This window comes from Ovis canadensis, chromosome 1, assembly GCF_042477335.2.
Source record: "Ovis canadensis isolate MfBH-ARS-UI-01 breed Bighorn chromosome 1, ARS-UI_OviCan_v2, whole genome shotgun sequence".
NCBI lineage: Eukaryota > Metazoa > Chordata > Mammalia > Artiodactyla > Bovidae > Ovis > Ovis canadensis.
In genome coordinates, this window is record NC_091245.1 from 152,582,871 (window position 1) to 152,594,133 (window position 11,263).

The 11,263-nt window shown below is 43.2% G+C and overlaps 1 protein-coding gene across 4 annotated transcripts in view; it reads right to left on the reverse strand.

Annotated features, from left to right (window-relative positions):
* Window positions 1-5,276, reverse strand: part of GBE1 (1,4-alpha-glucan branching enzyme 1) — a 307,746-nt gene extending 302,470 nt beyond the window's left edge. For 3 of the 4 annotated variants that reach the window (XR_011254718.1, XR_011254725.1, XR_011254726.1), the window contains exon 1: window positions 4,683-5,231. Coding sequence is in view for 1 of the 4 variants with exons in the window: in XM_069578687.1 (XP_069434788.1) it covers window positions 4,683-4,834 (152 nt within the window). In the remaining 3 variants the exon portion in view is untranslated. Of the gene's footprint in view, window positions 1-4,682 lie in introns of all 4 variants that reach the window. The other variant, XM_069578687.1, reaches the window with a different exon arrangement.
* Window positions 5,277-11,263: the final 5,987 nt, after the last annotated feature.

The window sequence follows — 11,263 nt, forward strand, 5'->3', positions numbered from 1 at the left end:
TTAGCTTTTTACTTGAACATACATTCCTTTACCCTAGACACATAACTCCTGGTAACAACCCCTTCTTTTCTGTCATTCCATCCTAGCTAATCTTTCTAGCTTAAAGTGAGCTGACCTGAGACTTACTGGTGTAGAAAAGAGAAAAACAAATGCAGAAGACATTCATTCATTCATTCAAATACTCTACTGTTTCCTACAGACCATTTTTACAGTCTGAGAATATAACAGCGAGTCAAGAATACGGACAACGTACCCACCCATAGGAGCAAATAATGTAGTGGGAGACACAAAAGAGCAAAAACACAACTGGATTACAGCGGATGATCATCCTTACAATGCAGGTTTCCAAGGTGGTAGGTAAGAGGGGAGAAGAAGGTTTGAGGACGAGAAGAGGTCAGGAGAGGCGTGTAATTCATCTCTAGCCTGTGTCGTCAAGCACGTCCAGGCACTAACAAGACAGAAGCAAAGTATGCAGCAAGCAGAGGAAATAAACTACTAGAGCCATAGCCAGACCCACGGCTAGACCAAAACATGGTCTCGTGTCCAGGACAGAACAAAGTTCCGGAAAACTTCAAAGTGATATTCTTTAGACATTTGGTAACGATCTATTCAAGTTATTCTAGTGATATTTTGGTGCCCCTTATAGAATAGTTTGCAGACATCCCAGCTGCCTGTTTACATTGAGCCCCATTCTGATTAGATGGTACAGAGTGAGAAGGAGGGTACATGGATGCTAAAAAAGTCAACAGAGACCAGATAATAGTCTTCTAGGTCATGAGAAACAGACCACACTATACTGTAAGAGCCATGGAACTGCTGAGAAGATTTCAAAAGAGAGAACAACTGTGAGCTGTTTTTATAAACCAGGTTAGAGATACTAACAACTTGAGTATGAGGACAGCAGTAGGAATACAGTGCCACATATACTTGAAAGTAACTAGGAGCTACTGTTGATTAGACTTGGAGACAAAAAGGAAAAGGGGAGAGGACTAATTAATACCACACATGGAGACAGGGTATAAAAGGATAATGAGGCTTGGGATGAAAAACCCTAAGTTCAGTTTTATACACATTGAGTATTACACTTAGAGTACATCAAAATACAGATACTGAGAGTAAGACCAGAAGACTGAGACCAGGGGAGATTTAGGGTGAAAACAGATATGGGCAGCCTCTGTACACAGATGGAATTCTTGGGATGGATGAGAATGCCTAGGGAAAGTATGCATCATAAAATAGAAATACACAAAGGAACGAAACAAAGAGCCCTGAGAATCTCTTATATTAATAATCTGAAAGAGGCTAAGGAGAAACCACTAGAGATAATAGAAGAAGAGCAAAAGCTATAGTATCATGGCTTCAAGGCTCTAATAAGTGGTCCAAAATGTCCAATACTAGAGATAAAGAAATATGTGCTAAATTACCAAGAAGTCTTTTTTTATGAACTTGTTGAAACAGTTTCAGTAAAGAAAGATTAATTCTAGCTACAGCGAGTCATGAGAACAACTCATCACTGGGCCAGATCTCAGGTTCTTCATGTGTAAAACAGGAAAGACAAAAAACGCACCCACTCTTCCTGCCTTGTAGTTCTGTTCTAAGGATTCAATACTATAATATATATAAAAGTTACTATCTAAACTTAAACAGAGGATATAGACAAGTATTACTGCAACTAGGTTGTTCATCCTGCTGTTCATAAATGTGTTTTCTGTTCCACCCACACCGATGAGAAGTCACATTTGACTTACACTGGCCAATATATGAATCAGCCGAAGTAGCTGAGTGCTAGGGAAAAGCTGTAAGAAAACAGTGCATAGTTCAACATGTTCTCTGTTCCTTGCCACTGACACTGTAGAAACATGTTTCAAAATGAAGGCTTCATCAGCCTAGATCCTTGAATGACTGCCATGAGGAGAGCCTGACTCATGCTGGCATGTAACACGGGAACAATTAAACATTGTTTTAAAGCACTAAGATGTTTGAATTATGATACAGCAACTAACTGCCATATAAATAACAGGGGAAAAAAAAAAAAGGGCAGAAAGCCAAAAGGAAAATCCTATCTTAGAAGGTAATCAATGAGACATCATACAGCCTATCACAGAAAATAATGTCTAATTTTTATTTTATGGCACAGAGTACTTCACTAATTATCACACTTGATTTAAAATTCTTATAGTTACAGAAAAGGTAAGCAAGAACAAATGTATATTGAGGACTTTCTAATGAAGATACGGCCATTGGGGAAGAATAAGACAGTCCATCAGTGAAAAACTGCCTCCACCATCATTGTTATACTGGTGTTATTTGCACTCTAAATTTTCTTTACTGCTTAGTAAGCAAACTTTGCACCTATGTTTGGTTGTATATTTGTGTTAGGCCAAAGATACACTGCCTGAGTGGATGATTAGAAATGAACAGAAAATAGGAATAGTAACCAGGACCAAACTTTATAAAGGAGAAATTATTTATTCTTCAAATGCTAAAAGTTAAAGTTACTGCTGCCAAACACTGAATTACTATTTGATATGCCTAAATGGAACATGTGTGCTGGAAAATGGCAATTACTCAGAACCAAGGCCAGAAGTAGAATTCAGGTCAGAGTGAGGCACAAGGACCCATTGGACCAGCTTTTTCATCAAGAACACTGGACTGCCCCCACGTCTTTATTCTGGCCTTTGTCCCTCTCATTAGTTCTGACAAACCATGAAAGCAGATCAAAACTGCTTCAATCCCAATGGAGTTGAAGTGAAAGAACATTAAAGAAACACTTAGGGATGTTTATCTACGTGTTTTTTTTTTTTTTTAAACAGAGAGAGAAAGAAACATAGACAAAACATTTCCATATCTCTTCTTTTAGAAATGTCTTATGTGTCATTTTACAAAGCATTTAAGAAAATTAGCATCATTATTAATAAGAACATCAAAAAAACCTGACCATCATCTTTTGCTCTAAAATTTGACTATTTCTAAATCATATCTAATCTTATAAAACAATGATAATTACATACTCGATTTCTCTGAAAGCACTACTGCAAAAACGGAAGGCAATTCACAAGGTTGTTCCCCAAATGGTTTATATAAAGGCCCAACATCTGATTAACTGAGCAACAACTCAAGGTGACTCCTTTGAGTCTCACCGCATTAGGGCCTTCCCAGGTGGCGCTAGTGTTAAAGACCCCACCTGACAATGAAGGAGACATAGGACACATGGGTTCCATCACTGGGTCAGGAATATGCCCTGGAGGAGGGCATGGCAACCCACTCCAGTATTGTTACCTGGACAGTTCCATGGACAGAGAAGTGTCGCAGGCTACAGTCCACAGGGTTGCACAGAGTCAGACACTATTGAAGCGATTTAGCAGGCACCCATGCATTAGGCTATACAAGCTCTGGAAAAAAGTGTATTCAACTCTGTGTCCCTTACTTTTTGTTCCTAAGAAAGTGAAATTGCTCTGTCCTGTCCCACTCTTTGTGATCTCACGTACTGTACACTGCCAGGCTCCTTCATCAATGGGCTTTTCCAGGCAAGAATACTGGAGTTGGTTGCCATTTCCTGCTCCAGGGGATCGTCCCAACCCAGGGATGGATCCTGGGTCTCCCACATTGCAGGCAGACTCCTTACCGTCTTAGCCTAAGGGACCCTGAGTTGCTGAATAAGTGACAGTGCCACGTCATCAACCTAAGACTTTCTTTTCCAAACACCAATCAATTGTGTTTCATTACCCCCAATGCTGCTTCTTGCTACCAACTACTATTAAGTAAGTATTCTACTTGAAAATATGACTAGGTATACTCTTGCCATGGTAGTTTTGAAGTGCCTCTGCTAAAAGGGCAGAAACCATCAAATCACAATGTGCTTATCTCACAAATATAACTACTATAACAACTATTTTAGTCTTAAAAATTATACCTTTTAAGTTGAGCTGACTACTGGAATTATTATCTCACCAACTTTAAAATAAGAGGAGAGAAGCTAAAAGTATACTAAATCGGCATCTAGAAGTTTGGCTTTCCTTGACGTTCTCCATCTTCAGGATGACAATGCCAAACACGGATTAAGAGGGTTAAAAAAAAAGGCGGGGCCAAGATGACCAAGATACATTTAATCTTCTCTGAGAGGAGCAATATTAACAACGGGGTGGGGTGGGGGGAGTGGGGAAGCTGCCTGAAAGAATCTTATTGGATGTAAAGTCACAATATTGGCTATTAAATAAACGAGAAAGTTTTTAAAGCGCAGTTACACAGGCCGGGTGTTTACACGCTAATTCACAGGACCACCCTGGTGCACTGAAGAATCATTAAACCTGCAGTGCCACGTTTAATTAAACGCGCGGGCTGGCAGCCAAAGCACACACCCAGCAGCGCAAAACCGCCGATTCGAAAGGAAGAGACAGGGATGAGTAAAGTTTATTCAGCGCTTCTGCTTCTAGGCCGGCGGTAAGAGTTGTCAACCCACAACTCCGGAAGCTGCTGAACCCAATTACTGGACTCAACTCGTCGCCCACGCTCAGAAGCTGCAACCCACCAAGGTGTGGGGCGGGGCCGGCGGGGGTGGAGCCGACGAGGGGCGGGGCCCGCAGGGGAGCCCAGAAGACGGGCTTCCTGGTTCAGAGGCGTGGCGGGGGGTGGGGAGGGGGTCATGGGGGGATGGGGGAGAGCTCCAAGTTCGGGGGCGGTACCTGCGCTGGAAGTCCGGAGCGTAGGGCTTCAGGTACGGGTCTGTCTCTAGAAGGCGGGCTAGTTCGGGCACGTCCGCCAGAGCGGCGGCTAGCGCCTCCTCAGAGCATTCGGTCCCAGCCGCCTCAGCCGGGGGACCTGCCGGAGCCGCCATCTTCCGCCGCAGCCCGAGTAGCCGAGACCCGAGAGGGTCGAGTGGAGCCGGAGCAGCCGCGGGAGCTTTAGCCAGGAGGAAAGCGGCGAGAGAGGAGCCAGAGGACGCCTGGGCGAGCCGAGGCGAACTGTGGAAGCCCAGGGCCCTTTATAGCCGCATGGGACGGCCTCCTGTCCCCCGTCTCCCCCCGCCGGCGGGGAGGAGCGGGGCCGGAGTGATCCCCAGACGCACGTCCCGCGAGGGGAGGAGACGCCCAGACAGGCCCCTCCGCCTACTCACGCGGCTCCCACCTGGAGGCCGTGGAGACCTGCCCTTTTCCTCCCTCAGCGGCTCCGCCGGGGGTCCTGGCAGACCTTGACCCACTCTGACCTCACTCTTAGCTCCGCAGCAGCACAGCACCCCCGCCTCCCGCCCCTCTGCTTTTCTTTTTTCAACAACTCTCACAGGCAGCCTACCTTCCAGATGGATGTATGGGTTTGGGAAGGAACTTTTTCTCTTGAGAGTTTTTTATTGTTAGCTGAGTGTTTCAGACAGTTCAAGAATTCACTGTGAGGGGAACAGTGAAGTATCTGTTTTCTCCCAGAACAGTCAAGGGATAGAACAATACCGCTGAAAAAAATCTTCGTATCGCTTCTTGAGCAGTACTCTCCTCGGTTTTCACTGTCGAGTTTAACCAAAAGGCAATATCCTGAAATCATCCCAGGGATACTCTAATGTTCTGGTGTTATTCTCAGGGTTACCAGCGATTGAGGATTGAAATTATGAAAGAACTTTTACCATGCCCCATACATCAAGAAAGAAAGACCCTTTGTCTTTTTAATTACTGTAAACAAGCTTCAACTATTCTTAAGGAGACAAACGGTACAGGGAAGAGCATTAAATTGGGATTCAACTGGGCCACTTATTAAGGAAGTGATAAAGCAAGCAATCTCTTTCTCTTTGCTTAGGAATGGGGGCTAGTAGGTGGTCTCCCCAACTTGGAACTTACGTTCTTTCATTCCCGTTAACTGGCTTTTAACTCCAAGATCTTTTTTTAAGACTACGGATTGTTCCCTAAAACAAGTGGACCCGCCAACCCAGGAGTCTCCAAGCTAGTCTGTATATAGAAACTTGGAGAGATTTGATGGGTATCTGTCCCAGTTAAGACCGAGATGTGTGGCGAATGCAAGAGGCTTTGGAGAAGGACAGGTTGATCGGCCATGGACCTTCGATTTTTAAAGCGTTCAAAACATTTTTTGTGAAAGAATTAATGATGACTTGATGAAAGATTATCTAGTTACAGCCTCAAAGTTAAATAGTGGAGGACTTGGAAAACCTTCAGAAAAACAACATTCAAACATTTATAAATTATAAAATAACACTTGAAACTCAGAAATGCAATACCTAGTAGAGCCACAGAACTGTATTTCCGGTCCTAAACTTTTCTCAGAAATCCAGGTTCCTATTGCTACCTGCCTACTGAAATCGCTATTTATCTGCTTTAGAGTCCTAAACCAAGTATCTCCATAAGATACTAAGTCAGTCTTCTCATCCTTTTTGTTGTCACTCATTCAGGCAGCCTGTTTCTCTTCTTCCTTTTCTCACCTCCAATCCATTCTCTAGTGTTTCCCAAGTTTTAATGTGCCTATTATGTAGTTAGAATTGGAAAAAGGAGTTCAGAATGGTGGTGGCTAAAAGACAAGGAAGGGAAAAGCAGGAGAAAATAGAACAAAGGAAGGTCCAAGGACCTGCGTGAGGCCCTCAGGTAGAACAAACAGCACTCCTGGCTAGCCCAGTTTACACAGGGCAGGCCGTGGGGTGGGGGTAGCAGACAAAAAGAGGAGCCAAAATTGGACCAATCGGACCAGGAGGCCTCTCTTCTCTTCCTGTCTTTGGGGCGGCATGCCCTCACACCGTGAGGCTGTATTTTCCTTTGCTTTCTAAATAAAACTGAGCTGTAACATGTAACTGTAACTGGTCCAAGCTTCAAATTTTTTTGAGGAGACAGAACCCAGGAAATTACAAACTCCCCTACACTATGAGTCACTTAGGGAACTTGTTAAAAGTTCAGACTCTTGTTTCTGAGTGGTGCCTCAAATTTTGAAATTTTAGCAAGCTCCAGAGGTGATGCTGTCTCTGCAGGCTGGAAGCCCAGTTTGAATAGTAAGGCTCCATGCAAGGAATAAATCTTACAACCTAAATGACATGCTTGGTTTGTGAAAGTGACAGTCACTTAGTCATGTCCAACTCTGTGATCCCATGGACTTAACAATCCAAGGAATTCTCCAGGACAGAATACTGCAGTGGGTAGCCTTTCCCTTCTCCACAGGAATCTTCCCAACCCAGGGATTGAACCCAGGTCTCCCACATTGCACACGGATTCTTTACCAGCTGAGCCGCAAGGGAAGCCCATACTTGTATTACCTGAAGTTAAATATAAACTCCTTGCTCTTCCTAATAAGACTTCATAATCTGATCCCTGACTACCTTTCTGTCATTTACTATTCTCCAGCTTTACTAGTCTGAGATCACACTGACTTTCTTGAAACCCACCTAGCACTTTGTCTCTGAGATTTTGCCCTTTCCTCTGTTAGGAATTTGCTTCGCATAGCTGTTTCCTTCCCAGAATTCACTGAGGTCTCACCATAAATGTCAACTCATCTCTGAGAAGCCTCTAATTCCACTATCTAAATATTTCAATATTTTCTATCCTATAAACAGTTAAACAAAATTTAGGTGTTTGTTTTTTATTTATTGATCTCCCCTTTACGATGTAAACTCCAAGAGAGTAGGGGTGTTTTCTACCTTGTTTACTACTGAACAGATATTTATTGAAATCCCATATACCAGTTTCCTAGATACTAGTGATTAGTGATGGATGATACAACTGCCCACTGCCCATAAAGCTCATAGAATAGGCAGATCTGTAGAGATAGCAAGCAGAGTATTGGTTTCAGAGGGCTGAAGGAAATAGAGTGACTACTAATGGGTAGGGTCTTCCCTGGTGGCTCAGCAGTAAAAAAAATCCACCTGATTTGCAGGAGACACAGGTTCAATCCCTGGGTTTGGCAGAGCCCCTGGAGGAGGAAATGGTAACCTGACCATTTCTCATCAGGAAAATTCCAAGGACAGAGGAGCCTGGCGGACCACAGTCTGTCCATGGTCTTGCAAAGAACCGGATGTGAGTGAGCATGTGCCTGCACATGCATGTGCCTGCACACATAAACACACACACAAATGCCTAGAGGGTTTCTTTTACATGTAATAGAAATTTTCTAGAATTGATCATGGTCGTGGTTCCACAGCTCTGTGGCTAGACTCAAAACTATTGGAATTGTACACTTTAAGTGGGTTCATGGTATGTGGATTATAGCTCAGTAAAGTTGTTTTTAAAATATCATAATAAAATTTTTAAAGTAGAAATAATATGAAATATATTCTTTAACATATATCCCCTATTGAAAATCACTGAGAAAAAGAAAACCAGATCTATAATCTAACTCCAAAGAGAGAAGTAAAAATAAGTAATTTCAAAGTAAAAACCAGAAATGATGATAAAGGAGAATGTGATTCCTGAGAAGACAAACTTCAGAAAGAAGAAAATAATAGTAGCCCTTATATCTTTAATAATGTCATTGATGACCCGGGTTCCTTGGTTTTCATTTCCTCCTTATGTAGGCTGTCACCTCAATTTTGTGTCCTCATGATTGTAAAATGGCCACCACAACTTCCCTGCATATTTAACTTATATACAGAGTACATCATGAGAAACGGTAGGCTGGATGAAGCACAAGCTGGAATCAAGATTGCTGGGAGAAATATCAATAACCTCAGATATGCAGTGGAGAAGGAAATGGCAACTCACTCCAGTATTTGTGCCTGGAGAATCCCAGGGACAGAGGAGCCTGGTTGGCTGCTGTCTATGGGGTCGCACAGAGTCAGACACGACTGAAGCGACTTAGCAGTGGCAATAGCAACAGGTATGCAGATGACACCAACCTTATGGTTCAGTTCAGTCGCTCAGTCGTGTCCGACTCTTTGCAACCCCGTGAATCACAGCATGCCAGGCCTCCCTGTCCATCACCAACTCCTGGAGTTCACTCAGACCCATGTCCATCGAGTCCGTGATACCATCCAGCCATCTCATCCTCTGTCGTCCCCTTCTCCTCCTGCCCCCAATCCCCGCAGCATCAGAGTCTTTTCCAATGAGTCAGCTCTTCTCATGAGGTGGCCAAAGTACTGGAGCTTCAGCTTTAGCATCATTCCTTCCAAAGAAATCCCAGGGTTGATCTCCTTCAGAATGGACTGGTTGGATCTCCTTGCAGTCCAAGGGACTCTCAAGAGTCTTCTCCAACACCACAGTTCAAAAGCATCAATTCTTCGGTGCTCAGCCTTCTTCACAGCCCAACTCTCACATCCATACATGACCACAGGAAAAACCATAGCCTTGACTAGACGGACCTTAGTCGTCAAAGTAATGTCTCTGCTTTTGAATATACTATCTAGGTTGGTCATAACTTTTCTTCCAAGGAGTAAGCGTCTTTTAATTTCATGGCTTCAGTCACCTTCTGCAGTAATTTTAGAGCCCCAAAATATAAAATCTGACACTGTTTCCACTGTTTCCCCATCTATTTCCCATGAAGTGATGGGACCGGATGCCATGATCTTCGTTTTCCGAATGTTGAGCTTTAAGCCAACTTTTTCGCTCTCCTCTTTCACTTTCATCAAGAGGCTTTTTAGCTCCTCTTCACTTTCTGCCATAAGGGTGGTGTCATCTGCATATCTGAGGTTATTGATATTTCTCCCGGCAATCTTGATTCCAGCTTGTGTTTCTTCCAGCCCAGCGTTTCTCATGATGTACTCTGCATATAATTTAACTCAGCAGGGTGACGATATACAGCCTTGATGTACTCCTTTTTCTATTTCAACCTGATGGTAGAAAGCAAAAAAGAACTAAAGAGCCTCTTGAAGAAAGTGAAAGAGAGAGTGAAAAAGTTGGCTTAAAACTCAACATTCAGAAAACAGTTCATTGCATCTGGTCCCATCACTTCATGGGAAATAGATGGTGAAACAGTGGAAACATTGACAGACTTTATTTTGGGGGGCTCCAAAATCACTGCAGATAGTGACTGCAGCCATGAAATACAAAGACGCTTGCTCCTTGGAAGTAAAGTTCTAACCAACCTAGACAGCATATTAAAAAGCAGAGACATTACTTTACCAGCAAAGGTCCATCTAGTCAAAGCTATGGTTTTTCCAGTAGTCATGTATGGATGTGAGAGTTGGACTATAAAGAAAGCTGAGCACAGAAGAATGGATACTTTTGAACCGTGGTGTTGTAGAAGACTCTTGGAGTCCCTTGGACAGCAAGGAAATCCAACCAGTCAATCCTAAAGGAAATCAGTCCTTAATATTCACTGGAAGGACTGATGCTGAAGCTGAAACTCCAATATTTTGGCCACCTGATGCGAAGAACTGACTCATTAGAAAAGACCCTAGTGCTGGGAAAGATTGAAGGCAGGAGCAGAAGGGGACAACAGAGGATGAGATGGTTGGATGGCATCACTGACTCAATGGACATGAATTTGAGTAAACTCTGGGAGTTAGCAATGGACAGGGAGGCCTGGCGTGCTTGTTCGTGGGGTTGCAAAGAGTCAGACACGACTGAACAACTGTACTGAACTGAACTGAACAACTCTAAACAACAATTCCTCATAAGGCCATATCTAAAGGAAAGAAAAATGTTTATACTGTGCATTTTTGCTGAGAAAAAACTTTCCTTCATATCTCTTTGAAAGTGAAAGTGAAATCGCTCAGTCATGTCGGACTCTTTGCGAGCCCACCAGGCTCCTCCGCCCATGGGATTCTCCAGGCAAGAATACTGTAGTGGGTTGCCATTTCCTTCTCCAGGGGATCTTCCTGACCCAGGGATCGAACCCAGGTCTCCTGCATTGCAGGCAGACGCTTTAACCTCTGCACCACCAGGGATGGCTAGAGCTAAATTGCATATCCACCCCTACACAACTGACATAGAGGAATGTGACCACCATGATTAGTTTAATTGCGATTCACTGCTTGAATTAAGTCTACCTTCCCTTATTGCATTGCTGCCCAGATCTGGATAAAATGATGATTCATATCTCATGGAAAAAGAGGGATGGATAATCATTTATGCCATGTCTTCCTTTGCTATCCCTCCTAGATTTTTCTACCCATGAAATTTGCCAGTGTTATTAACTATCTTGTCTCCTTGTGATTGATTTTACTATACTCACAGGGCAAAACCTCAACCTAAAATCAATGAATGTGCCTTCTCCATTCCTTCATCCAGACTGCTTCTGGAGAATACCAAAAAGAACAACAACAAAACCCCAGTAACTATAGGAACAAAAACCTTCCTCATGCAAGGTAATCACAATTTTACAAGACATGCACTGTATAAGGTATGCC